General features: G+C 37.6%; 1 protein-coding gene across 2 annotated transcripts in view; it reads left to right on the plus strand.

Moving 5' to 3' along the window:
- Positions 1-28: 28 nt before the first annotated feature.
- Positions 29-27,415, plus strand: part of grm2b (glutamate receptor, metabotropic 2b) — a 28,108-nt gene continuing 721 nt past the window's right edge. Inside the window, exons 1-4 of one of the 2 annotated variants that reach the window (XM_067432326.1) lie at positions 29-642; positions 8,053-8,635; positions 20,999-21,836; positions 23,032-24,095. In XM_067432326.1, coding sequence (XP_067288427.1) covers positions 8,168-8,635; positions 20,999-21,836; positions 23,032-24,095 — 2,370 coding nt within the window. In that variant the 5' untranslated portion in view covers positions 29-642; positions 8,053-8,167. The remainder of the gene's footprint in view (positions 643-8,052; positions 8,636-20,998; positions 21,837-23,031; positions 24,096-27,415) is intronic. The other variant, XM_067432327.1, reaches the window with a different exon arrangement.

Genomic DNA, 27,415 nt, shown 5'->3' on the forward strand with positions numbered 1-27,415 from the left:
AGAGAGAGAGAGGGCTCAGGGGTTGTTGTTTCACCCAAACCTCACGAATGCACGAAGCGCGAACCCTGAACACCAACATCCATTATTTGAAATTAAAAGATCAAATCGTAGGGAGACCAGCCATTTGTTCCTGAGGCGCCACTTAATATATCTTGGCAATATTGTTCAATAAAAATCCTCTTAAGTTTCAGTAAAAGACGTTTGGAAAATCGTGACCGAACCATGGATCCGTGGAGATTTAGTTTGAGTTTATTAAACCTCTCACGATGGCAGGTGTGTGGACTGAATTCTTGCGCTCTCACAAAACCCTGAGACTGAGGAGAAAGCACCGAACTGACCATTAAGTGGACTTAGCTGGTCTGAAGAAGGTGTTTGTTGTGCACGTTGCTTTTAATGAGAAGGCATTCATCTTCCGAGTGATTTACGCTGTGCACAGGTAAGATCTTCCTCCTCATCCTCGTCATCATCATCTGCGCTTCATCAGGTCTTTGTTTCAGCACCGAGGACAGATCCAAACACCTGCACCTGTGGGAACATCATGAATGGACGCTGATTTCTCACCGATTCCAAAGCTAAATCAACTTTGCATCCTTAAACAAGTTGCACAAGGTGTTGAATTTCTGCCACATCAATTTTTCACAGGTAAGCTAGCAAGCCTTTTTATTACGCGCAACACTTGGCTGGCATTTACGCGCAGTTTGGTCCATTTTAAAATCATTTGCATGATGGAAATAGCAGACTAGCTGTGAATACCACCACAGAGGAAGTGTTTATTGTATTAGAGAGCAATTTATTTCATGCTGCAATAATCAGAGCAAGTTAAAGTGCCGGAGAATTGGCTTGTCGCGCGCGTGCACGGATGCTTTGGCATTTCTTGAGCACAAACCTGTCGTGTGATAGAATGCAAACAGGTCAGGCTTGCGTTTGAATGACATTGAGATGCTGCTTCTTTGTTGACTATAAATGCATCTGATATTTGAGCACAAAAGAAATGTGATTGACAATCTCACGCGCTCAACTCTCTGATCAACTTATTTTACCTCTTACAGAAACGCATCACAAAGAGAGAGTCATTCAGTCATTCAACATTACGCATTATGCAATATAATTGATTTTGGCTTCGAGATTTATTCTAGTATTGCACATTTAGGTGAGCAATAATTGTTTATTTTATACTAAAAATGTCTCAAAAATGTGTGTTCTGTAACCCAGTATATTTGTGTTTAATATTCCATCCAGACAGATGTTGCCCAGAAACATTTTCAGACTTGTTGAAGCGTTTCATAACGGTGCTTATGAGCTAGATTTCTTTAATAAAGTGCATTAATTATGCCAAGCAAACATTCAAACTGTTTATAAAGTCAGTGAATGTGGGTTTTGCTGATCCCAGATCAAGCCAGAGAGAAATAACGAATACATGTATTCATACTCGCATGAATAGCATAATCCTTGCCTTTCAACACCTTTCAGATTTCACAATCTGGCCATTTAAATGGCATTTTCTTGTCGAGGAGGAAACCTCTTGGAAAACTTAACACTGACACTTTGAATCTGAATAGTGTAAAGCATCCATAGCAACTCATAGAGCCAAGCTGATTGGACATGCTGAGATAAACATCTCATAGTTCATTTACTCCATGTCTGTGAATGCCTCCGTCCTTGGCAAACTAACCGAGCCATTCAACTGGTCTGGATGTGCTCCAGAAGTTATCAATGAAACCAAAGCGTGTCTTAGGACTGTATATTTAAGGACCTTGTGTGGGGAACAATACTATTATAGAAATGTAATATTTTTTTACTGATATATGCCAGGTATTAAATGATTTATACTTTAAATTTATCAGCAGTCAAGCTGATGGTGAGCCCAGACTGGTAAAATCCCATCTGGTCTCTCAGTGTACACATAAATTCAGCCAAAACAAGAGGATCAAGGGAACTAATTCTCCCACAAGCTCCGAATTCCAGCATTATAATGTGGTTTCTCTTACACAGTTATCTATAGATTTTAATGGCCAAAATAACCTGGGGTTAGAGATGGGGTCCATGCTCTTAAATCAGATTACACTGAAAAAAAATGCACTGAAATTAAGCCCTTTAATCATAATTAGCATGGCGCGACTTGATGGAAAAGGTTCATTCCCTATCAGATGTGAGCATGATTTAACTGTTTATATACTGATGTGATCATTCATTTGTAATTAATTATATAGGTAAATATATATATAATCATAATTATAGAGCTTGATATCATCGTCACATCTGAGCAGATTTGTTGGACTGTAGACTTTATTAAAGTTTTAATTTCTCACTATAGATAGTGCAAAAGTCTTAGGCATGTTAGTATTTTCACCACCAATTAAAAAAAAAAAAGATTTATTTATTTAATTTGTTGTTGTGTAAAAAGAAAAAATAAGTGTGCATTTCCAACCATTTATTTTGCCATTAATTGTAATAATCCAGTGAGATTTTAGTATGCACAAGGAGTCTGACAACAGCCGGTATGATCCATGCGGAGATCCGATCTCTCCATCATCAGGTCCTTCTGTGACAGATTAAATCCAGAGACAAAAAACAGAGACAGATTAAATCCAGAAAAACAGCTGTAACGTCTCTAAGACGCTTGAAGAAACCGACCTAAAGTGTAAAAATGGTGTAAAGTGAGGATGCTTTCAAAAATAATATCATGAATAGAATTTATTGCAAAAAAAAAAAACTTCTATTAACTAAATCAAATCAAAGTTCGGTGTGATCACTCTTGACCCTATTTTAAAGCTCTGAAGCGATGGCACAGGTGTACTTAGGGCATTTCCGAATCGACTTTTTCTCGTTTAATGACAGAAAAAAACGGTTGGCACACCAGGAGCATGGTCCAAAAGGGTTGTACCTAGTCTAATTCATAAATGTGTTTTGGGCGTAAAATAAAATTAAACCAATCAAACCAATCATCTCCCATTCCCTTTAAAACCCAGCTGTGCATGCAACATGGCATGTATGTGCATTGTGCACCCGCCTTTTGTGCAGTCGCTAACACAAAAAATACAGTCGTTTTCAAAATAGCAACTTGCCAACAATGTGCCTGAACACACCTCCTTTTCAGACCAGCACACCCACACTGTAAAAAAAAAACATAATGGCTCCAATTGAGAATTTTCTAGTGACTGATTACACATCTACATTTTTCAGTTGGCCGAATTTAAATTCTGTGAATTGATGCAATTTAAAAAAAAGAAAAATGTAGATGTGATCAGTCACTTGAAAAAAAATTTGAAACCTGATTTTGTGTTTTGCGGCAACTGAAATCGACGATAGTGCAGTATTTTTGTGTTAAAGGGTGAGCTAATAATATGTGCCTATAAGAGGGTATTAGACTACGCAACACGCATATTTATTTAATTTAGCATTATTTAATAGAAGTTAATTGATCAATAAAATCTGTTTATGAAATTATTTTCTCACTTTACAGATTTTTCCTACTGACATACAGCAAAATATATAAATTACTGGCTTAAAAACTTTAAAAACTTTTTTTTTGTGAAAATACTAATGTGACTTGTCATTTTGCTCATGCTTTCTTTCTATTTTGTGATTTATAGAGCGCTGATTGCAGCGCTGTGCCCCTGGAGCAACCTTGGTTGAAGTGCCTTATTCAAGAGCACAGTAATGATGCTCCTTTAAATAACTCTTCAGTTAACCTTCTTCTCCTAAGTTTCAAACCTGAGACATTGACTTTAAAGCTACACTGTGTAACTTTTTTAGTTTATTCTTAGCTAAAAACACTTAGTTCTTTCAAAAATATGTGCTCATTAATGTTTATTTACTTCTTTCAAGTAATAAAGTATTCTCGTAAGTTTATAATATGCCATTGAAAATACATACGGGTGAGGGGTTCGAATGCCGGTCACCATGTTGCCCCTCCATCTTGAAAGTACATTAGCCAAAGAGGGACATACCCATAAATTCAAGCTTCGCCTTTCGCGTTTTAACACTCGATGGCAGTCATGAACGAGGTCAAACTGGAAGCCATGTTAATCTTGGACTAAATCGGCCACCGTAGGAGTTAAAACGAAATAAGAATTGAGAGGATCAGAAACTATTATTCACTGGATGGTCATATACCTTTACACCGCTAGATGGGGGAAAATATCACGCAGTGTAGCTCTAAAATCTAAAAAATACTTTATGTATTTTTGGGAACATTATGCAGCTTTAAACGTATTATTCAAGTGAGACTACCATTGTTTTACTAATGCACTAATGTCCAGACCTCAGTTCATTACCATGGGACCGGTCCATTACCTTGACTCTTTTCTGTTGTCCAGCGAACAGAGGGTGCCTGTTGCTTCCATCTGTTCCAGAGGAGAAGGAAAAGCCATGATTGGTTTTTAATGTCATTTAAATGTTTTTGTAGCTTTGGTCAACTGCTCCTTCTGTTGTTAGACATATCTATAACCCTTCATGTTGTTTTTTAGGACTGCGAGATGCCAGTACCCGTTTTACACACCAAAATCAGATTGATACCCCATGACTTTTCATGAATCTTTGAAATACCATCAGTTCAACTATCACAAAATGTATTGTATGAAAAAAAGATCAAGTATAATTTCTCTGCAAATATGTGTCAATCAATAACTACAAACACACATTTGGTCCCGAACCAGCCAGCTCGTGAATCAGAGTTTAATGAAGGCTAAATCTGTAGCCTTGTTATCATTCTGGCATAGGGTCTATGCTTGGATGTTTATTTATTTATAGTTACATTTTATATTTTTGTCTTCATGGAAAATAAAAAAAATCTCACAAATCAGGGATTAAAACTGTATTTATATGCCCTAAACAACAGACCTCACTGAAAATGAATAGAAAATAAAAAGTGCATATAATAGTTAGATTGACATAGCTGAAGGTTAAGCATCTCTTTCCATTGACCATTTGTTTAAAACCTATTTGTAAAAAAATAATAATAATAAATAAAATAAAAAAGGAACACTTTCGTTTTTAAAAAAAGCATTTCAAGCCCTATTTTGTACCTGGTTAGTGCAATAATAAATATGACCCTTGTGTCAATCAAAGGCATATTGTTTTAGAAAGATAATATCTTAGAGATACATTAAAGATTAGACATTATTATTCTGATCAAACCTTTTACCAATTGTATATTTTTTCCCTTGACACACTTGAAGATTGAGGGACTCGAACAGTGCCCGGCATTACAAAGAATAACTTTATTAGATTGCTATAATCATAACTCAGTTTAATGCACCTATGATAACAAATCTCGTTTTAATTAGAATACATGTATGCATCTTTATCACAGTGCCTTTGCCACCCCAATCCACCCACTTTTTCTTGTTTCCATGGTAACAGAAGTTAAGGAAGAGAAACCTAATAAACAAGATGTTGCCTCATTACGCCAACAGGAGGGTACGGCAGGGGAAACACCGGTAACATACATGCTTTGTCTTAAATTAAATCTCACATGGCATTTTTGAAAAGTTAGAGGTGAAGCTGCCCAGTGTCCAGAGGCTCAGAGGAACATCTTCCTCACATTCAAAAGATTATATTTATCTAAGGCAATAAAATGATACAGTGTCTAGTTTACACATACTGTATTGTTAATAAATGATACTTAATGTCTTGCTATTGGAGGAGGGTAAACATATTAATGACTCAGAGAAATTGGAATAAAAACAACATTTCAGTTTAACATGTGTTAGATGTTATAATTACTTGCTAGCTAAGAAAAGCTTTATTATTATTTACTAATATTTTTTTAAAACAATTATCACTAGCAATTAAAATTTGGCACGTAACTCATCCTTAACCATATGTGCTACAGAAGCAAATGATACCTCAAATTGTGTCGCTTGTTGAGGCGATATATGCTGTTACTCTTCAAAGCAATCTGACTTACATTTTTTTTACATTGGGTTTACATTGAATGATGAGTCATATCTAGACACCTCAGGCCTCATTTATAAAATGTTGCGCAGAAACCGCCCTACATTTGATAGGTTCTCAAATATGCAAGTGCGTGATTCAGAGAACGAATGTATGCACACAAAAATGTGCATACATGCGTACGCCTCTCTTCCAGATGTGAAATCTATAAATCGCAGATGAGCCTGAACTTGTGTTGTCTGGCTATCACCAGACCAAACTCACTATAGGAGTGAACATTGGTCTGGGGAGTCTGTTCTGTATTTTCTACTGCACAAGAGGCGTGATCACCGAGCATTATTCAAATGACTCTGTACGCAATTGGATAGTCCTTCAACCAATCAGACCACAAGAGGCGGGATCAACTGCAATGACCCATCGCTTCTTTATCCGTCATCGTGTTAAACCCGCCAAAAGTGCGCCGGGTGGATAACCCAGTCTGTGATTGCCATAGTGAAAAAAAGCATGCTAAGTACACTACCGACTAGAGTAATTTTCGGTGTGTTAATGACTAGTTAAAGGGTTAGTTCATCCAAAAATGAAATTGATTAATGACTCACCATGATGTCGTTCCACACCCATAAGACCTCCGTTCATCTTCAGAACACAGTTTAAGATATTTTATATTTAGTCCAAGAGCGTTTGAAAGTGTATGCACACTATACTGTCCATGTCCAGAAAGGGAAGAAAAACATCATCAAAGTAGTCCATATGTGACATCAGTTAGTTCATTAGAATCTCTTGAAGCATCGAAAATACATTTTGGTCCAAAAAATAACAAAAACTACGACTTTATTCAGCATTGTCTTCTCTTCCACGTTGTTTTCAAACCTCAAATAAAGATTCAAACGGTCATGAATCTAATAATCTAATTTTGTACTTAGTATGTTTTAGTTGTAATTAAGTTGTGTTAAAGCATAGCTTTAAGTGTATTTAGTGTACTTTTGTGTGCTAAATTGGAACAACTTTAAGTATACTTAGTACACTTTAAGTATAGGGACTAATTACATGCTTAATTAGGGATATTAAATGTGCTTTATTTGTATATTTTATTTGTGTTAAGTATATATTATTTGTATTATAAGTATACTATATTCGTGTTATAGTATACTTTATTTGTATTATAAGTACATTTTGTTATAGTATACTTTATTTGTATTATAGGTATACTTTATTTGTGTTATAGTATACAAGTAATGCTATATATAGTTAAAAAAAATGTCTCCAATTGAAAATTTTCTAGTGACTGATCACATCTAAATTTTTCAGTTGGCCGAATTGAATTTCTGTGAATTGATAGAATTTAATTCACAGAAATTCAATTTGGACAACTGAAAAATGTAGATGTCCAAATCTAAATCACTAGAAAAGTCACTAGAAAAAAGTCACTAGTCACTAGAAAAATTTCAATTGGGGCCTGAGTTTTTTCAGTGTACAAGAAACAAAGATCATTTTATATTTACATCTCACTTCTCTTTTTGAGGATTAAAATACAGGGTACAGCATAAGTAATGCCAAGCATCAATAAAACAAACAAAAAAGGAGAACTATAGCTCAAACAAGTGTGGGAAAAGGGCTCTTAAAATCATATGCCAAGTGAAAAATGTGTAAACACACATCTTTGCAACTGTGTAGTAGACAAGGAACGGAGATAGTCTGCCATCTCTGAATTGAGATGAAAGCTCTATCAGTCTGTATGATATGTAGTTGCGAAAGACTTTCCTATCAGCTGAAATTATTTATCGTTTCATCTTTTCATCCTCTTCCCTCAGGTTGTAATTTTTCATAACCTAAAAGATGATATCCATCACCTTTGACACCTTGAGAAAATTACGTAGTCACTGGGAGTTATTGATGTATCTGAATTAATGAAGCTAGAAAGCGGAGCCTCACCTCTGAAATGTTGAGTTCAATCAGGATGAATAACTATCTAGACATGCCCGCCTCCTCATTACAAGCACAAAACCTTGTGAAAATTACATTTCTTATGTAATATTTGACTGTGAATTATATGCTTCTGATATCAGATGTATTAATCATGTAAAAACAGTGCTGTATTTTTGCACTATAAGCTGTAAAGTCAACGAGTCAATGATATTCGTATCTATTTTTCAGGTGCTGAGAAGATATCGAGATGTGTCCACAATCAGCGGCAGACTTAGTAAATATTTCAGCCAAGTAAACCGCACAGGGTAGCTATAAGGGTTCTTGACCTCTCATAAACCCTGACATGGCTGGGGTTACGCACATCTTCCTGTTCCTGTTAATTCCTCTGGCCCAAACGAGTCCCAGGTACACCCCACCCCTGGCCGGATCAAAGCGGGAGATCATCATAGATGGAGACCTGGTGATCGGAGGGCTGTTCCCTGTGCACGAGAAGGGCGAAGGGACGGAGGATTGCGGTAAGATCAACGAAGAGCGTGGGATCCAGAGGCTGGAGGCCATGTTGCTGGCGCTGGACGAAATTAACCAGGACAAACGAATCCTGCCCGGCTTGAAGCTGGGAGCCCATATACTGGACACCTGCTCTAAAGACACGTATGCACTAGAGCAGTCGCTGGAGTTCGTGAGGGCTTCTCTCACGAAAGTGCATCAGCCAGGGTTCATCTGTCCAGATGGGTCGAATCCTGTGCCGGACGAATTGCCTCTGGCCATCTCTGGTGTGATTGGAGGATCATATAGTGATGTTTCTATACAGGTAAGGTAGAGCGTACATCGATCTAAACACTATGCAAAACAACCCATACTGGAACATCTAAATAAAAAAAATCTGGATTACAAGATGGACAGTCAGCAGGTTTTGACTCTTAACCAATAGACCTGGCACGCCACCTTGAACCGGCTAAAAAAACACATCTTAACCACCTTCATAATGCATCAGGTCATTTTTGACCAGGAAGAGATACATAAAATATGAATAAATGCATAGTTTGTAGTATAGTAGCCAAACTTTGTAAAATGAGCCAAGATTATCCAAAAGTGCATAGTTCGTTCGTTCGTTCGTTCGTTCGTTCGTTCGTTCGTTCGTTCGTTCGTTCGTTCGTTCGTTCGTTCGTTCGTTCGTTCGTTCGTTCCGTCATTCATTCATTCATTCATTCATTCATTCATTTATTCATTCATTCATTCATTTATTCAAAAGATATAGCCTGTATTTTTAATGCATTATGAAAGGGTGTTAGTTTAGTAACATTTATATACTATTATAGTTTTTGTTAATATTTTTAATTAGATTTTATATATATATATATTTTTTTTTTTCATTTTAGTTATAGTAATTTTGTTGTGTTTTGTAATTTTTATTACCTTTTTTCTTTAAATACATCTGCATACTTTTTATCAAGCTTAATTTTTTTTTTGTTTTAATTTATTTAGTTATGTATTAGTTATTTAGTACTTCAACTTAAATTAAATAACGATAAGAAATGTTGTCAATAGCTGAAATCAAACGCTTTATATATATATATTTTTTTTATTTCAGATTATTTTTATTTTTATTTAAAATAATGATACATTTTTTTTTTTTTAGTTTTTAGTTTTATTTTTAGTTTTAGCTAAAAAATAATATTACTGGAAGGTTTAGGTGGTAAAAACATTTTTTTTTCTTTGCAGAAGGTAAATCTTGAAACCCATCAAGAACATTTCCAGTCAAAAAAAACAAACAAACAAAAAAACACTCAAATAAGAAATGTTTTAGGACCATTGTGTGATCATAAAATTAAGCACATTCAAAACTTAACAATACAAAGCAAACACTGTGCTATAATATTTAAATGACTTGGCTTATGAATATTAAGATGATGTAACAATCCCTCAGTACTTAAAAGGCAAGTAGACACTAGCAATAGTAGATTACCCCTTGCGCATGTGTTCAATCCATTACCAGAGTAAACAAAGGCTGCTGATTGGTCTTAAAATCGTTGTTTTCTACACTGTAAAAACATATTTGTTGGTTTAACTTAAAAAAGTAAGTAACCTGGTTGCCTTAAAATTTTGAGTTTATTGAAATTAAAAATTTGAGTTGAAACAATGAAGGAAATTGGTTTAATAAATAGAAACTCAAAATATGATTGTATCTGAACCACATAAAACATTTAATAAATCATGAAAATAGCACAATTTGCCATGTTTCACTGCATCATCACAAATAAAACACACACAATTACCCAATATGCTTACAAAATCTTTTAATAATGTTTGAATAAAGGTTGCCGATTCTCAAAAATTTTCATTGTATTAACTCAAATTTTTTATTTCAATGAACTCAAAAATTTAAGGCAACCAGGTGACATATTTTTCAAATATTTTTTTACAGTGTACAACCGGCTGCAATTTTCAATTTGCACAAAGGCATAACTCTTTTCAAAATAATGTGGGTTCATTGCACTATGAAAAGTGGTTTCTACGCCCCTGCAAATACATTTTGTTCAGTTTGTTGTCTGAATAATCTCAGACTATCATTAATATAGTTTCTCAACTTTCCAAATGTTTATTTGCATTCTCACACATAGATAAGGTTATGAAATACGATCAGTAAGTGTTATCACAGCAGTAAGCACAACATACCGAGGAAGCACTTCTGACCGCGTCTCTTTAGTTACAGTACACTCAACTCCTCCCTATCAAACCCAAGCAACATATACACCCGCCCGTTGCTCTGTCAGCACAATAGCTTCCTCCGTACAGACTGACCTCCTGAGCGAAGCGCCCAGGGAATGCGAATCTACAGCTTGTTAATTACGGTTCTCTACCTTTAGGCAGTGATTAGCATGAGATAACTGAGCGCTAATTGCCCTACGCTCATGTTTTATATGGTTGGAATCGTGGCTTAATTGTTACATCAGCTGTGCTGGAATTTACATTGCTAATCGTACACACACATTGGAGACAGATGGTCGTGATTTTAAGCTCACTAGTAAGATAGATGCCAAATGTTGGGGGGTCATTTAATGAGAAATAACATTTTCCCTGATAAAAGAGTTATAGATAAAGGCGTTCAACATAATATGAGAACATACTGAATGTAAAAAAGGGTGTCAGAATTGTACCTTTAGGGGTACAGCAGCTTGTCGCTGGGGCAATACCTTTAAAAGGACAACTTTGTACCATTTTTACCACAAAAAGGTTCATTGTAGTACCTTAAGGTATGCATTTGTACTCAAAGGTACTAATATGCACCTTTTAGGAGTAAAAAAAGGTACAAAGATGTCCTTTTAAAGGGACTGCTCCAGCAACAAGCTGTTGTACCCCTAAAGGTACAATTTTGACATCCTTTTTTTCTGTGTTGGATTGTTACATTGTCAGTATATGTAAAAGAACAATGTTTACCTGTTCTTCGTCTTACCTGGACTGAGAAATTCATGTTTATTTGTCAGTAAAAGTCAGACTTTAGACAGCTACAGGGCTTTTGTGAAAACTGATTATACTTTTAAAGTTTTGCATCCCTGCTTACGGACAGTTGGATCAACATGGGTTTATTAACAGAACTAGATTTTTTTTAGAAGGCTAGGTTTATCACTGAAAATTGTATATCATACTTTATCTGCTCTTTAAACAGCATTATGTAAAAAATGGAAAGCTATGGCAACAGCGTTGGGCGGAACTGACAGAACAGCAGTTTCTTGCAGTTTTCCCCTCCGATTGGCCTAAAACAGCAGTTTGTCGTCACCCAGTTTTTGAAATGTTGACTACAAACATCAGTGTTTTACAGATTTTCTCTTGCAACGTTCTCTCTGCGTTACGGTTCTTTGCAGCCTTTAGCTTCTGCCTACACATACTGGATCCTTCACTGCAAACCTAAATAACTCATGCCCGCTAAACTTTTACTCTTTGAATTCCTGCACCTGGGAAGTCAACATCATTATGACTAAAAATTTACTAAGAAGTTTTCCTTCTAAAGGAAGGTGGTATTTGACTGGTCAGGTGTATCCATAGAGACGGAGCTTATTTAGGCCACGCCCACACCGGGGGGGGGGGGGGATCCAATGCTCTCCATTGCCTTTGTATTGCGTGAAATGGTCGCCTTGTCTTTTCTTATTTATAACAAGAAACAGAACAATGTCTAAAAGCTGATATGTGACAAGGTGTGCAGCAAACAAGCCAAAAAACAAGCTTTTAAGGAGAAAAAAGTGCATACAGGCAATAAGACATGAAGCTTCCGCAGGAAGAATGGGTCCATTTTGGGATCCTGACACTCAGCATGTCTCAGTATGCCTACATGTGCAGTAAACATTTGGTCAAATATCCAAATGTCAGTTTTCTATATAATATTTCCTGTCGCTGATTACTTTCCCCTCCAGTGGCCGCAGTTCTCAGTGTAATATAACAAGTCGCGCTCTGACTCAAGTGCCTGTATCCACTTTTGTGTCCTTAAACGTTCGTTTTTTTTGGCTCAACAACTTATAAAAACTTCTGGCTTTTTGTTCCTGGGTTTTTTAGCTTGTTTTCTGTACACCTTGTCACATATCAGCTTTTAGACATTGTTTGTTTTTTTGTAATAATTCAGAAATGACAAGGAGGCCGCTTCCCGCAATAGAAAGTCAATGGAGACGGTTGGTTTGTTCCCAAAATCAGCAAATCAGCCAATCGCTATGACATAATTCAATGACTAATAAAATGGCATTTACAACCCTTCCGATTGGTGCAGAGAAACCGGAAATGAAAAAATAATTTATGTTAATATTAGCATAAATTTATCTTTTTGTCAGTCAACAAATATATAACAAAGTGTGGACCTTTATATAAGGTGGCCTTAACTACTATGTACTAACATTTGAATTAATAATTTGATACAATGCACTTATTGTGTACATACATGGTTTTACATTGCACTTACATTTTTTAAAATACCTGCAGGTAATTACATCTCTAATTAATTTCTGTAGTTACATTTGTAATTACACTTTTGACACTTCCCTTACATCTAACCCTACCCTTAAACGGACCCACAAACCACACCTGTCCCTAACTCTACACTGTAAAAAAAAAAATGTTGTTTTTTGTTGGTTTAACTTTAAAAAAAGTTCGTAATCTGGTTGCCTTCAAATTTTGAGTTTATTGAAATAAAAAAATTTAGTTGATACAATGTAGGAAATTTGTTTAATAAATAGAAACTCAAAATATTATTGTATCTGAACCACATAAAAAAATTGATAAATCATGTAAATAGCACTATTTTGCATGTTTCACTGTGTCATCAGAAATAAAACACACACAAGTACCCAATATGCTTACAAAATCTTTTAATAATATTTTAATAAAGGTTGTCAAATCTCAAAAAATGTTCATTGTATCAACTCAAAATTTGTATTTCAATGAACTCAAAATTGTAAGGCAACCAGGTAACTTTTTTTCTAAATAATTTTTTACAGTGTATGTATCTCACCTCATTATCAACAAAAGTGTTTTGCAATACAATTTGACCACAGTAGGTACATTGTACGTATTTTTTGATGTAAGTACATAGTAGTTAGGACCACCTAATATAAAGTGGGGCCCAAAGTGTTTTATGCTTTATAAACATACCAAGAAACTGATATGCACACAATATATTATGCAGAGAAATACACAAACATCTCAGTTTTCCACTCTTGTGGGAAGGATGTTGCAGCCAGCGACAGCAATTGAAGATCTCACAGGAGCTCCTCCAACTGTGCTGGCCAACAAGGCCATGCCAAAGCCCATGCCACCTGTCCAGCCCTGGGGTGAAAGAGCTTTGAGGGGTCTTCAGGCAGCCTGGAGCTTGTTCAGCCCAGTGCTAAATGAGACGCTCTTGGCAGGGAACCTAAAGAAGCATGACACGACTGAACATGAATATAAAGGAGATAACGCACGGGGTAGCACATGTCCTCACTAGTTTTCTCACACCTGTTTTTCACCCATTGCCATCTGGATTGTGAGACGGAATCAGGGCTGACATATTACCATTCATCGGTTGGTACAAAGCTTAATGTGTGTGTGTGTGTGTGTGTGTGTGTGTGTGTGTGTGTGTGGGTAATGGCGACGGGAGGCAGAGCTATATCGAGTGCTGGAGTGGGTGGTGGTGATGAGATTGGCAGGCTATCCTGCTAATTTCGTGAGTGACAGGTCCCTAGAGAGGGAATAAACAAAATCGTCATGGTTTAACAACTCGCAACGCTGTCATTCTTGATAGCTTAATTATCTCATGGTTAAATTGAACTTCAAAATATAATGCACATCATTACAAGCAAACATCTTGGAAAATGTGGATTTTATTTGGATATTAAAACAAATAGTTACGCTCACACAAACATTTCTTTAATTTTATTTAATCACCTTCATGTCAAACCTGTTTTTAATTGCTTTTGTCAATGACAAAGCTCCAATGCAAAATAAGCTCCAAAAAGGCACCATAAATGTGTCATGAAAGTAGACACTTCTTCATTTCTTTTTACGTCATATCATTTGTAGTGACATGAGAAAAGATTTTGCGAAACTCTGAATCAAATTGCACCTGCTGCTCAAAATGGTGTAAATGCAATGAAAACTCGCAAACATTCTCAATGGGGAGTTTAAATCCAACATAAAAACAAACAAATTGCAAGTTTTTTTGAATGTGTAATTTATTATATGCAAGCTACAAATGATCAAATACCATTAAATATGAAGTCTGTGTTCTTTTGTTAATTTGTATGGCTTGGTTAAACAGGACAATAAGAGACAATTACATACTGATTTTCCTATTAGTAGTTGATTGTCTCTTATTGGCCTGGTTAACCAAGCCATACAAATTACCAAAAGAACACACATTATACAGACTTCATATTTAATGGTAATTGAACCAGGACAACAAGAGACAATTAACTACTAATTTTCCTATTTATTATACAAATGCGTCATTAAAAATGTCTGCAAAATTACAAAGCTCCTTATATAACCATATAGACTCTGGTTTATGGGTTCACTGAGCTTATCCCCAGTTGAAAATCACTGAAATGTTGACATTTTTTGAAAGAGTTATGAAAGAATCGACGTGACTTTGGCACAGATGAATCAACTGTTTATTAACTGAAAATCTCCTTAGAGTTCATTAGTGATCTGGCGATGTATGAATTGTGGCTGAATCAGAAAATTTGGGCTCACAAAACTAGTCAAAATGATTCATTCACAACCAGATTAATCAGGCTCTCAATGTCAACTCACTGGACTGAAAGATCATCTGTGAATAATGGCATAAATGTTGGTCACACAAAGCTATCATATGACTTTAGAATGACTTATAAATAAATACCACGTGATAAATGGGCCTCATTTTTGGTGCTTTTGCATCCTTTTTGAAAGCTTGAAAAATCCCGTCCCCATCGTTGTTCATTTGTGATTGTTAAAAATGAAGGTTTAAAACAACAATAGGGTGAGTAAATCATTTGGTAACACTTTATTTTAAGGTAACAGTTACACGTTACTATATGTACTTACTATAGTATAGTAAAAAAAACTAACACGAAAACCAAACCCTTAAATATGTCAAAGGGTTAAAGGGTTAGTTCACCCACAAATGAAAATTCTGTCATTAATTACTCACCCTAATGTCGTTCGACACCCGTAAGACCTCCGTTCATCTTCGGAACACAAATGAAGATATTTTTGTTGAAATCCGATGGCTCAGAAAGGCCTTCATTGACACCAATGTCATTTCCTCTCTCAAGACCCATAAAGGCACTGAAGACGTCATTACAAAGCCCATCTCACTACAGTGGCTCTACAATCATTTTATGAAGCGATGAGAATAGTTTTTGTGCACAAAAAAAGCTTAATGAATCAGCGTATCGATTAATGATTCAGATCGCCGAAGTCGTGTGATTTCAGCAGTTTGGCGATTTAACACGCGATCCTAATCCTGAATCGATACGCTGATTCATTAAGCTCTGAGACTTCAGGAAGCAGTGCTTTGAAATCGGCCCATCACTATATAAGTCCTTATTTACTATTTTACTATGTACTACCTACTATTCTCGTCACTTCATAAAATGATTGTAGAGCCACTGTAGTGAGATGGGCTTTGTAGCGACATCTTTAGTGCCTTTATGGGTCTTGAGAGAGGAAATGACATTGGTGTCAATGAAGGCCTTTCTGAGCCATCGGATTTCAACAAAAATATCTTCATTTGTGTTCTGAAGATGAACAGAGGTCTTACACTGCAAAACATACTTTTCTTACTTTTGTCTTGTTTCTATTCAAAATTTCTATAAATTCTTACATTATGAAGCATTTACTAGACAAGTAAAAAAGTATTGATGCCGAAACACTACTGACTTTGTGATTGGTAGATCGGTGGAGGGCGGAGCTTCAGGCCAAAACACAACATGACAACATCAACATCAGTTGAGGGCTGCAACAACAACTTTTAAATGACAATATCCTGGCCGGACTACTGTTGTCAGTGATATAAGTATTTGAAATTTACATGATTTCTTAATGTCTGTGACATATCAGGGCCATTTTATGATTCATTGAAATACATTCCTTTAAGCAAAAACTCTCCTAATTTTAAATGATTTTTTCCCCCAAAAAATAAGAAAATTACTTTTGCTTGTCTAGTAAATACTTCTTGTTTTAAGACTTTTTATTTTAGATATTTGGACTAGAAACAAGACAAAAATACTAAGTAAGAAAAGCATTTTTTTGCAGTGTACGGGTGTCGAACGACATGAGGGTAAGTAATTAATGACAGAATTTTCATTTTTGGGTGAACTAACCCTTTAACCTACAATCGTAATTTAATGTTTTTGTCAGATTGCACTAATTAAAAAGAAAAATAGTTTGTTGAGATTTTGTGTATGTGAGACATTTGGACAGTTTGGCACTTATTGGGGAATGCGTTTGATAATGCCAACCAATCAATAGCCACAATGCTCCTTTCATCGCCAGCACATTTTCTCTCCCGCACAAGGTGACGGAATATATTATCATATTTCTCCAGCACAAAATGTGTGTGTGTCAGCACACAATTATAAATAATAATAATGACATGCATTCAAAAAAGTGACAAAATGGTATCCTCAGGTGCTGTGTGAGATTAGGAGCAAGTATTATCTGACTATTTCATGCTTGTGATTCTCTTAAGATGTGGAAGTTGTTTGCCAGGAGTCACAGTTTGTTAGTGTGTGTGTGTGCGTGTGCGTGTGCGTGCGTGCGTGTGTGTGTCTCAAGGTCACTCATTTGGAGATCTCCACTGTGGTCTGAGACACTGAAAATGTTAATACGTTGTAACTGCATGTGGTGTTCTTGGGATGCCAAAACAACAGACAAATAAGGCTTATAATTTATGCCATATAAATGCCAAGTCATTTGCATTTCCCACATAATTAAAGAGAATTAGAACTAAATTATAATTAACACTCAATTAAATAAACCAATTTCAGACCACTATCTTTTTTTACTTGTTTGTCCTGTTAAGTCATTTGCCGTTCTCTAGTTCCTACCATAGACTGAAGACACTGCTGGCTCTGTAGCACTTGGTGAAGAAGTGTCCTGGGAAAAAACAGATGGTGTTGTTATGTGAGTAGGAGGCTGGGAGAGCTTGAAAAGGGGTTTTGCTGTCACAGAGCATCACTTGACCATCACTTGACCCTGTTTAGCCTTTCACTTGGGTGTGCAGATCACATTCAGGACCGGGTTGAACACTTATTCATTCTTTTTTTACATCCCTCTCAAACTCAACAGATAACGGACGCTTTGGTTTGACCAGCTTTTGAAAACCATTTGGATTGGATTATGATCTATTTAATATGTAACAAATAAGAATTAAATGTCAGCAGGCACAGCTAAATGTTGTCTAACGAAAATGTGAAAGTTATTTGCCCCTGAAAAAACTAGCAACCATAATGCTATGTGTACTTTTTGCCTGGGGGTTGCTATAGTTACTAAGATGTTTTGTTGTTAAGACATAAGATTAGATAATTGCTTGGTTGGTTGCTAAGCTGTTGCTAGGTCAGTGGTTCTCAGCTTTTTTTAATCCGAGCTCCCCATTGAGAAAAGATAATAGATATTTCTTGTGCTTCTGCTGCTCATTTTCAAACTTAATTTAAAGATGTGTAAAAATCAAGCGGCAACCTCCCGCGATCTCTCTTGAAGCCAATACGGAAGTAATGTAAACTGTAATTCCTTAACTGGCCACTAGAGGCAGGCTCCAGAAGGGAGCAGAATCTCATTGAGCCCCATGTTAAAATTCTCAACTTTAAAGCAGAAAAAAACATGTTTACAGCCTGGTACAAATTGTGGTTTTGGCTTATAAGGCTAATTTTGATCTTCATGACAACTCTGAGGGGGGTGAATTTTTTTATAACTCATTCGTTTCCGTTATATTAAGCCTTAAGATTCTGCATAATTAAGGGCGTGGTTACAAGTGGATAGCCATTTATCCGCCGTCTATAGTTATTGCGTCACCTCAGCTCCGCGCACATCCCGCCTTTTTGCCCATTTTCTGTTATCCGGGAGTGACACGCGTTGACTCGCTCACAAGATGGCAACGCCCTGCTCGGCCATACTTTAAGCTTCAGAACGGCTTATCAGAATCCTATGGGTGACGTCACGGACACTATGTCCATATTTTTTTACAGTCTATGGTAAAAATAAGTAAATACAATTTTTGGGATTCAGGCTTTATGACCAGTGAATTTACTTTTGAATTAGAATTTTCTTTTAACCAACAAATAGCAATTTCCACCCAATAAAATATTTTAACACTTGCAAAAGCATGGCATGGCTTATTAAGATTTTACTAATCTCCTTACTTTTCCAGAAATTACAATTTTACAATTCCTTTATATATCCAGGTTTTCTATGTAAGACACTGAACCCTGTTTCTTAAAATTGATAGTTGTCTTATTTAAAAGAAGAAGGGAAAAAAAGCCTTTTTTTAAGATTTACCCAATTTAATAGTAAAATTCCATCAAATTTAATTGAATCCTTACGATAATACTTCATTTTACTATTAATTAAATTGTGTAAATCTTTTAAAAATAACAAGTGTAGATGGTTAAGGGTGTTCTGGGTCATGCTCAGATGTTGCTTACTGGCTCGAGTAAAAAGAAGCTCATGTCTCTATGATACACTGGCATCCAGATATGACGTGGGATCCTTCCTCCAAAAACAATGTTTGCTTTAGTCTGACTGAAATCGCATTTTCAAAGTGCACTTTCAGTGGCAATGACAATGTCACGTTTTGCTGCTTTTTAGAGTCTCGCAGGAACTTTATCTTTATGCCATTATGATTTGCAGCAAAAACCTCCCCTTAGAGTGGGGAATGCAGCGAGGTCTGTATCTCCATGTTCCGCTGCCCGGGTATAGGGCAACAGTACTCACACCAGAGTCAGAGTCCCTGTCAAATGCTTCAGCTGTGTTCTGGCAGTTTCTGCTTCCTGAAAAAAAAAAGAATGTGTTGATAGGCAAACTGGAATATCAACATCTGCTCGAGCTTCTAAAGCGTGGCCAGTGACGTCTAAGAGGTGTTGAAGACTGCATTAGATTTCCAGCTCTCACACATTAACAACACAGCTTATTTAAATCTCTACTTTTCTAATGGGTGGGTGGTATGCCAACTCCTTTGTAAAATGTTAATACCAGGAGAAACACAGGGCTAATTCAATGTCAATATAATTTAAGTAACAACGGATGCTTATTTTAGTTCCACATTCCACTGATTTTCTCACTTTTGTTTACGAATTAGCCTGACAATTGTCAAATTTAGAAGAGGTGAGATGCCAAACTAGCGTTCTTCCTCTTTGGAAAATTGCACTTGTCTAAATGAATCAGATTTCCTCAATTTCACCTCTTAGTAGACTGTCTGCTCTCCCTCAGGCTTGAATGAACTGAGCTTTTTAAGTGTGCTTGTCAGAAACTGACATGTAAGTGCACCACCCATCAGCTCTAACATCTGCCAGCTAAGAGCTAAACCCAACAGCTACAACCAAATAATTCAGTTCAATTATTTAATCAAGCTATCCACCTTATTGGCCCAAAAACATGTCAGGCTTCTATGTCCTTTACTCCTCTTGTGATAATAATTAATTAACATTACAATAGAAATAGAGATTTTATGGACTACAACTTTGAACAAAATTTGGGTAACACTTTAATTTGATGGTCCCTTTTGAACATTTTGTTGTATAAGTAACTTTGCAACTAGATGTCACTAACTTAGAAGACATGTACGTGCAATGTCACTTAGAGTCAACCGAATGTGTTAAAAAATATTTTTTCAATGTCCTCACATATCAGTTTTTGAAGGTGTCATGGCCTGAGGAAAACTTTCACCATATCTAACATTATCATTTTGTCTGCTAGCACAGTTATCTTACGTGATCCGAATTAGGTCTGTCTGAGTCCCATGAAACTATGGCCTGAAACGATAAGCTCAGATGAGAGAGATAGGAAATCAGGACAGAGGTAAAAGCTGTATCTTTCCCCCCTCCCACACTCAAAAGAATGTTATGGGACATCCTGCGCTTACCAAGTTTGCAAAGAGCATCTGTGGGTCACAGACTCACTGGGAAACTGGGGTTTTACATTTATGGCTGAACGGTGAAAACAAACCTATTTCAGTGACATAAAGGGCACTTTGCGCTGTGTATTTAAATGGAAAAACTTGCATCTTATTCCATAACTGCCCACAGTCCCACATAACCTGATAAATGCATTGAAATGGCATTACACCAACATTCATTTTAAACTGACTACTTTCATTCTTTTCAGAGCAAAAAGGATGTAAATTAGGTTCATTATAGATTACCCCATATTCAGGAAACCCAGCACTATTTGTCAGGGGCAATTACCATTGTACTACTGCGACCCATAGAAAGCTGGCAGTAAACAGAAATTAAAAAGAGATTAACATTTGCTACAATTTACATAATGAATGGATGGTAAAATAGAGTAGATAATGTGCATTTTCCTATTTCCTTTAATGAAACGGCTACTAAAGTTAAATTTGCTACATCTTGTGGAAATCTTAGGTCTTTGTAAAGTGTGGTAACTTGGTTGCATAAAATGGTATTATACAAAAGTGTTACTGCCTAATGATCAATTATTTTTCCTTTCTTTGCAGGTGGCAAACCTTCTTAGACTCTTCCAGATCCCACAGATAAGCTATGCTTCCACTAGTGCCAAGCTCAGCGACAAATCCCGTTATGATTATTTCGCTCGAACTGTCCCACCAGACTTCTATCAGGCTAAAGCCATAGCCGATATCATACGGTACTTCAACTGGACCTACGTTTCCACTGTAGCCTCAGAGGGTGACTATGGTGAGACGGGGATCGATGCGTTTCATCAAGAAGCCAGAGTACGCCAAATCTGCATCGCAACTTCAGTAAAAGTCAGCCGCTCAGTAAACAGAGGAAATTATGAAAATGTTATTCGCTCACTTCAGCAAAAAGCCAATGCCAAAGTGGTGATTCTCTTCACCAGAAGTGAAGATGCAAGGGAACTGCTCGCTGCCGCGGCCAGGATGAACGCTACCTTTATTTGGGTGGCCAGCGACGGCTGGGGAGCGCAGGAGAGCGTAGTCCATGGAAGCGAGAAGGCCGCTAACGGGGCTTTCACCATTGAGCTTGCCTCATACTCCATTAGGGAGTTTGAAGACTATTTCACCAAGCTAACACCAGAATTGAACACACGGAACCCATGGTTTAGGGAATTCTGGGAGCACAGGTTTGGCTGTCGTCTACATGAGCACGGCTGCGCCAGTAATAGCCTGAGGAATGGGTCGTTTAAGCCAGAATCAAAGATCATGTTTGTGGTGAATGCAGTCTATGCCATGGCCTATGCCCTGCACAACATGCGGCAAGCTGTGTGCCCCAATACCACAAAGGTGTGCGACGCCATGAAGCCAGGCAATGGAAAGAGGTTCTACCGTGAGTTTATTCTAAAGACTAAGTTTGATGGTGAGTAGAATTGAGAACTTTCAAGTTAACGTTCAAATATCTCCTCCCAATCTATGACGAAGCTCTTCAATCATCTACCTAAAATTGGATCTAACCGATAAGGCTTTATACATTGAAACTTCATTTGCCACAAATTCATTATCAAATTATCATAGAGCTCACAAAAGATCTTCATGAGAATGCAGTCTCAGAGAGGATATTAGTTTGACAGACCTTGGACAATATGCTGATTTACTGTATGCGGTTTCAACAGATTTAAAGGGGTACTTCAGTGTTGGGAAGATGAATCCGTATTTAAACAGGGTCATTAATGTAGTAGAAATGTGAAATGATTTTGGAATTTGGTGCCTTCTAGACTTAGAAAAGACTAAGAAAATGTATGTTTGTCTCATGGGGATGAAAGACTACAATTCCCAGAATGCTTCGCTGCCCTACGAGGCCACTCCCAAAGCCACAGCTACTGGATTACTGTGGCTAAGTTAGAGAACAGACACTACAATTAAATACTGAACGTGTCTGTTCAATATAATAATCGTGTCGCCGCACGAGTGTCACAGCACAAACACAGAAGGAATCAGATTACATTCGTCGTGATGAATGAGCTGAAGGAGCTCTCGTGAGGAGAGCTTAGGTAAACGCGACCACGCTCGCAGCATATACATTCACAGCGCGTGTTCAGTCTGGCGCGTTTTCAGTTCATGCCTTTGGAAGCTTAACTTTTATAGAAATTCATTTGAGAAGTTAAAACACTTAAAATGCTCAGCATAGCTCCGTTTACCTACATGAGTGCCTGTAGCTGCGAGCTGAGCTGTGAGTGAGATCTCTCATCCCCCATGCGCGGGTTGAAAACATGTGGAAATGGCTCCCTCTGCTGGCTGTAGTCTTTAGCCTTTGGCCAAGGAATTTTTCCAGAAATAAAATGCATAAATCTCTTCAATCATTCGAACACAATCATTTGAATATACTCCAGGGTTTCTACTGATACAAAGCCATATGCTAATCGCTGAAGTAACCCTTTAATCTTTCAGTTTAAATGTTGAGAAATTAATCTGAGAGATTAGCTACTATTACATCAGTAATATTAGTTTCTGAATTGAGATGAATTGCACATTAACTTTAAAATGAATTAATGTTGCATGTACTCTGTCTGTAAGCTGCTAATAAAAGTTCTGTAATGTTTTTGAACCTTTTTCAGCCCCTTTCAGGCCTGCTGACACTGAGAACGTGGTCCGCTTCACCTCATTAGGTGACTGTCTGGGTCGCTACAACATATTCCACTACAGCCAAGAGGAAAACAAGTTTCTCTACCGGAAGGTAGGCTACTGGGCACAGAGCTTAGTGCTCAATACCAGTCTGTTGCCTTGGGCTGGTGGAGCAATTCCTACATCTCAGTGCAGTGACCCATGCCAACCCAATGAAGCTAAAAGCATGCAGCCTGGGGACGTGTGTTGTTGGATTTGCATCCCATGCCAAACCCACCAATATCTTCTAGACGAATTTACCTGTATGGACTGTGGATTTGGAGAATGGCCCCTTGCTAACCTGACAGGGTGCTATGAGCTTCCGGAGGAGTACATCCACTGGTCGGACGCATGGGCAGTAGGACCCGTCACCATTGCCTGTCTGGGGATGCTGTGTACACTCGCTGTGGCTGGGGTTTTCTTACAGAACAACGACACTCCGGTGGTGAAAGCTAGCGGTCGAGAACTTTCATACATCCTGCTACTAGGTGTACTCCTTTGCTATGCCATGACCTTCATTTACATTGCCAAACCTTCGCCGTTTGTGTGCACCCTGCGACGTCTTGGCCTTGGCACCTCCTTTGCTGTTTGCTACTCAGCTTTGCTGACGAAGACCAACAGGATTGCTCGGATCTTTGGAGGGGCAAGAGACAGTGCCCAACGACCACGCTTCATCAGCCCTGCCTCTCAGGTAGCAATCTGTGCCGCACTGATCTCTGCCCAGCTGTTGGTTGCTCTTGTCTGGCTGCTGGTTGAGGCACCTGGGGTGAGGAAAGAGGTGGGTCCAGATCGAAGAGATGTGGTGACTCTGAAATGCAACAGCCTGGACTCAAGCATGCTGGTGTCCCTCACCTACAACTGCATCCTCATCATCCTCTGCACCTTCTATGCCTTCAAGACCAGGAAATGTCCAGAGAACTTCAATGAGGCCAAGTTTATTGGCTTCACAATGTACACCACCTGCATCATCTGGTTGGCCTTCCAGCCCATCTTCTATGTCACGGCCAGTGACTACAGAGTAAGTAGGAGACATAGTTCAAAGTTCTGTCTTTTGTAGTGATATCATCTATTTCAGTGGTTCTGGAGTACTCCCAAGAACACACTTTTTGGATGTCTCCCTTATCTAATGCACCCAGGATTTGGAGTGTCTACTTGTGAACTGATAAGTTGAATCGTGTGTTGATTAGGGTAGGGGTGTCCAGTCCTGCTCCTTAGCTCTAAACACCCCTGTCTCGGACAATCCTGGAGACCTTGATAAGGTGGTTCAGATGTGTTTAATTAGGGTAGAGCAGAACTCTGCAGGACAGTTGACCACCAAGAGCAGAAGAGCATTAGCGAGACAATGAGCAGTGTTGAGGATACTTCATAACTAGGGGTGGGAACCACAGAACTATTTTACATAGACACGCTTCTTAAAGGCACATAAAATCAAAAAGCAATGATCAAAGTATACATGAAACATTCCCTTCCTTTTTATGTGCACAATTCTTAGCCAGAACAAGCTGCAAAATGATCCAGAATGTATGACAAGAGTGAAAAGTCTGGCTACACAAGACTGTCTTTGAGGTTTATGCTAAAGAGGAAATGCTTCATGAACCTCCACACAATGATCCAAACAGATATAGTTTCTTCTGAAATGTAACAAAAAAAGTATTTGATTTTATTATACTATGTAGTGAATACCTTATTACCAAATGGCAAAACATCCTTGATCATGTTTGATTCGAAGATTTAGCGTTTAAAGAAGACAGAAAGCAGTTGAAAGATATGCTAAAAAATGTCATATAATGTTTTCATATAAAAGTTTTCTGCAAGTCATGACTGCAAACATGAGATTACTTTTAGAGCTGGCCTCTGGCTCGCATAACCAGACAAAGTCAGTGTGCCAGCTCAAACATTCAGTGATGTGAATGTCTAGTCGATATTGTGGCATTATCTGAGGGATGAGGGCTGCCTGTCGCATGTTATCAGGAGGCTCTTATCGCTGTGGGGTGAGAGATGTCAGAGCTCTGTTAGTGACACGGTAATCAAGAATGCCCCCTGGCTGAGGGTGGCAATCCCTGCACTGCAGCAACAATTCTACAACACAAACACACCATCCACAGAGAATTACACCAGTTATTATACCAGAGAATGATATCAGTTTGGTGCTGTCAATATCAGTGCTGGAGTGCTATGTAGTATCAGCCAGTTAACCTTTGGAGGGAGAGGAGATGGGACAATACCTAAAGGTTAAGTGTCAGGAAAAATATTTATTTTACCACTTATGAAACAAAAGTTGTTGTTTTTTTGCTTGAGAGGTTCTCTGTCTGAATAAACTAGAGATCCTGCTTCTGGAGACCAAATGTCCTTCAAAGTGTATTTCCAACCTGTTTCAACACACCTGCCTAGGATTTTCAAGTGATCCTGAAGACTTTACGCATGTTCAACTTGATCTGCGCTGGGCAGACCGATCTGTGTATGACATCAAAGTAGGCTACCACAAGAGTGAATCGAAAGCTATCGCTCTCGCAGTACTTTGATGTCACACACCATGGGGTGTCAAATCCTGCTCACTGTCCTGCAAAGTTTAGCTCCAACTTGCCTCAATACACCTGCCTGGAAGTTTCTAGTATGCCAAGACCTTGATTAGCTGGTTCAGGTGTTTTAATTGGGATCAGAACTGAACTCTGCAGGATGGTGGCCCTCCAGGAGCAGCATTGGACACCCGTCATACACCGGTTGATCTGCGCAATGCAGCTGTAAGTCGAAAACACCTAATGATTAGCTGGATCGATACTCTACAGGACAGTGGTTCTTCAGGTACAGGGTTAAAGAACACTGAAATAAACAATAGGGAAATTATTTCTTATATTAAAACTTCATAGCTTGCCAAGCATAGCAACTTTAAATTTTTTTTTTTACAAAATGTCTTGTAATCGTTGATTTATCCACATTTTAATATGCCTCTGGTAAAAGAGCTTTTTAGATGTATGCCAAGGCTTTTTAGATCGGGGAGAATCTGCGATCTCTGACCCAGTTCATTCACTGGCTTTCATGGCTGCAATACGTTGTGTTTTTTGCCAACTGGCAACCTGTGGTGTCAAAATACTATTGGTAAATTGTCAGTGGGCTGGATCACTCAGACCAAAACAAAAAGAGACATTTCAACCGGGGGTCCATTCTTTGTACCTCGCTTAATACATCTGAGATGATTTGACAGATCCCAGATCCCTTTTAATTGTGAGAACTGATCTCTGGCTAATTTGACTTGAATATGCAGATTTAATTAAAATGTCTGGAACAAGTTGTCTGAGATTACTGCACATTTTTGTGTTCCCTGAAACCACAATTAGCAATGCAGATTGGCTGACGAGACAGCAATGTAATAACATTAAATCATTTTAAAAAGACACCTGATGAAAAACTTGACAAATTTCTGGACCTTTATAAGGAAATAGCCAAGCAACCAAAACGACAAAAAAGTTATGATAAATTAAATGTGCACTTTGTCACACATTACATACAGCACCTTTAAACCTGGTATTACCTAATATTACTTGGACATAATATTATGTTAACGTAGCATATTTCCTACATTTCTGCAAACATGGCATTTGTATGCTTTAGTTCAGCCAAAAAAAAAAAATATATATACCTTAAAGAAACACTCCACTGTTTTTAGAAATTTGTTTTTAGGCTTATTCAACTTCTTTCCTCCATTAAGATATGAGTGCAAATGCATTTTTGTCTCAGTGCATGCATTGTTTTAGTTTGGCAGGGTCACCGCTAGCTTAGCATAATGAATGGAATTATATGTTGCCAGCTAGCATGTCCCGAGTAAAAGTGATCCAAAAACAAAAACTTGTATTAAAACAATGCATGCACTGAGAAAAAAAAATGCATTTGCCCACTAAATGTAGTAAAGAAGTTGAATTAGCCCTATTTCTAAAAATGGTGGAGTGTTCTTTTAAAACCTGGCATTACCTCACTGTTTGAACATATGATAATAATACCATATTTTTGGACATGTATCGCCAATGCATTATTTAAAGTACCAATGTAAATACCATGGTAGATGAATTTAGTAATCACTTGGTAGTACAATGGTAAATATCAAAGTGCTAGGATATTATCTTATATCATTATTTTACAAAGCTACCAACTTAAGGTGTGCCAACTCCCATTTAACCTCAAAGGTTTTAAAGGATTTTTTAAGAGGCTTTTGGTCCATGCTATTTTTTTCCTTTTTAATTTGCAGTGAAATCTGACCATGGCTGATGCTCATAAGATTCACATAAAAGTTTTTAACATAGTTGCCCAAATACATAGTAATAAACATTTGCGAGCCAGTATCTG

This window comes from Pseudorasbora parva, chromosome 22 (genome assembly GCF_024679245.1).
Source record: "Pseudorasbora parva isolate DD20220531a chromosome 22, ASM2467924v1, whole genome shotgun sequence".
NCBI lineage: Eukaryota > Metazoa > Chordata > Actinopteri > Cypriniformes > Gobionidae > Pseudorasbora > Pseudorasbora parva.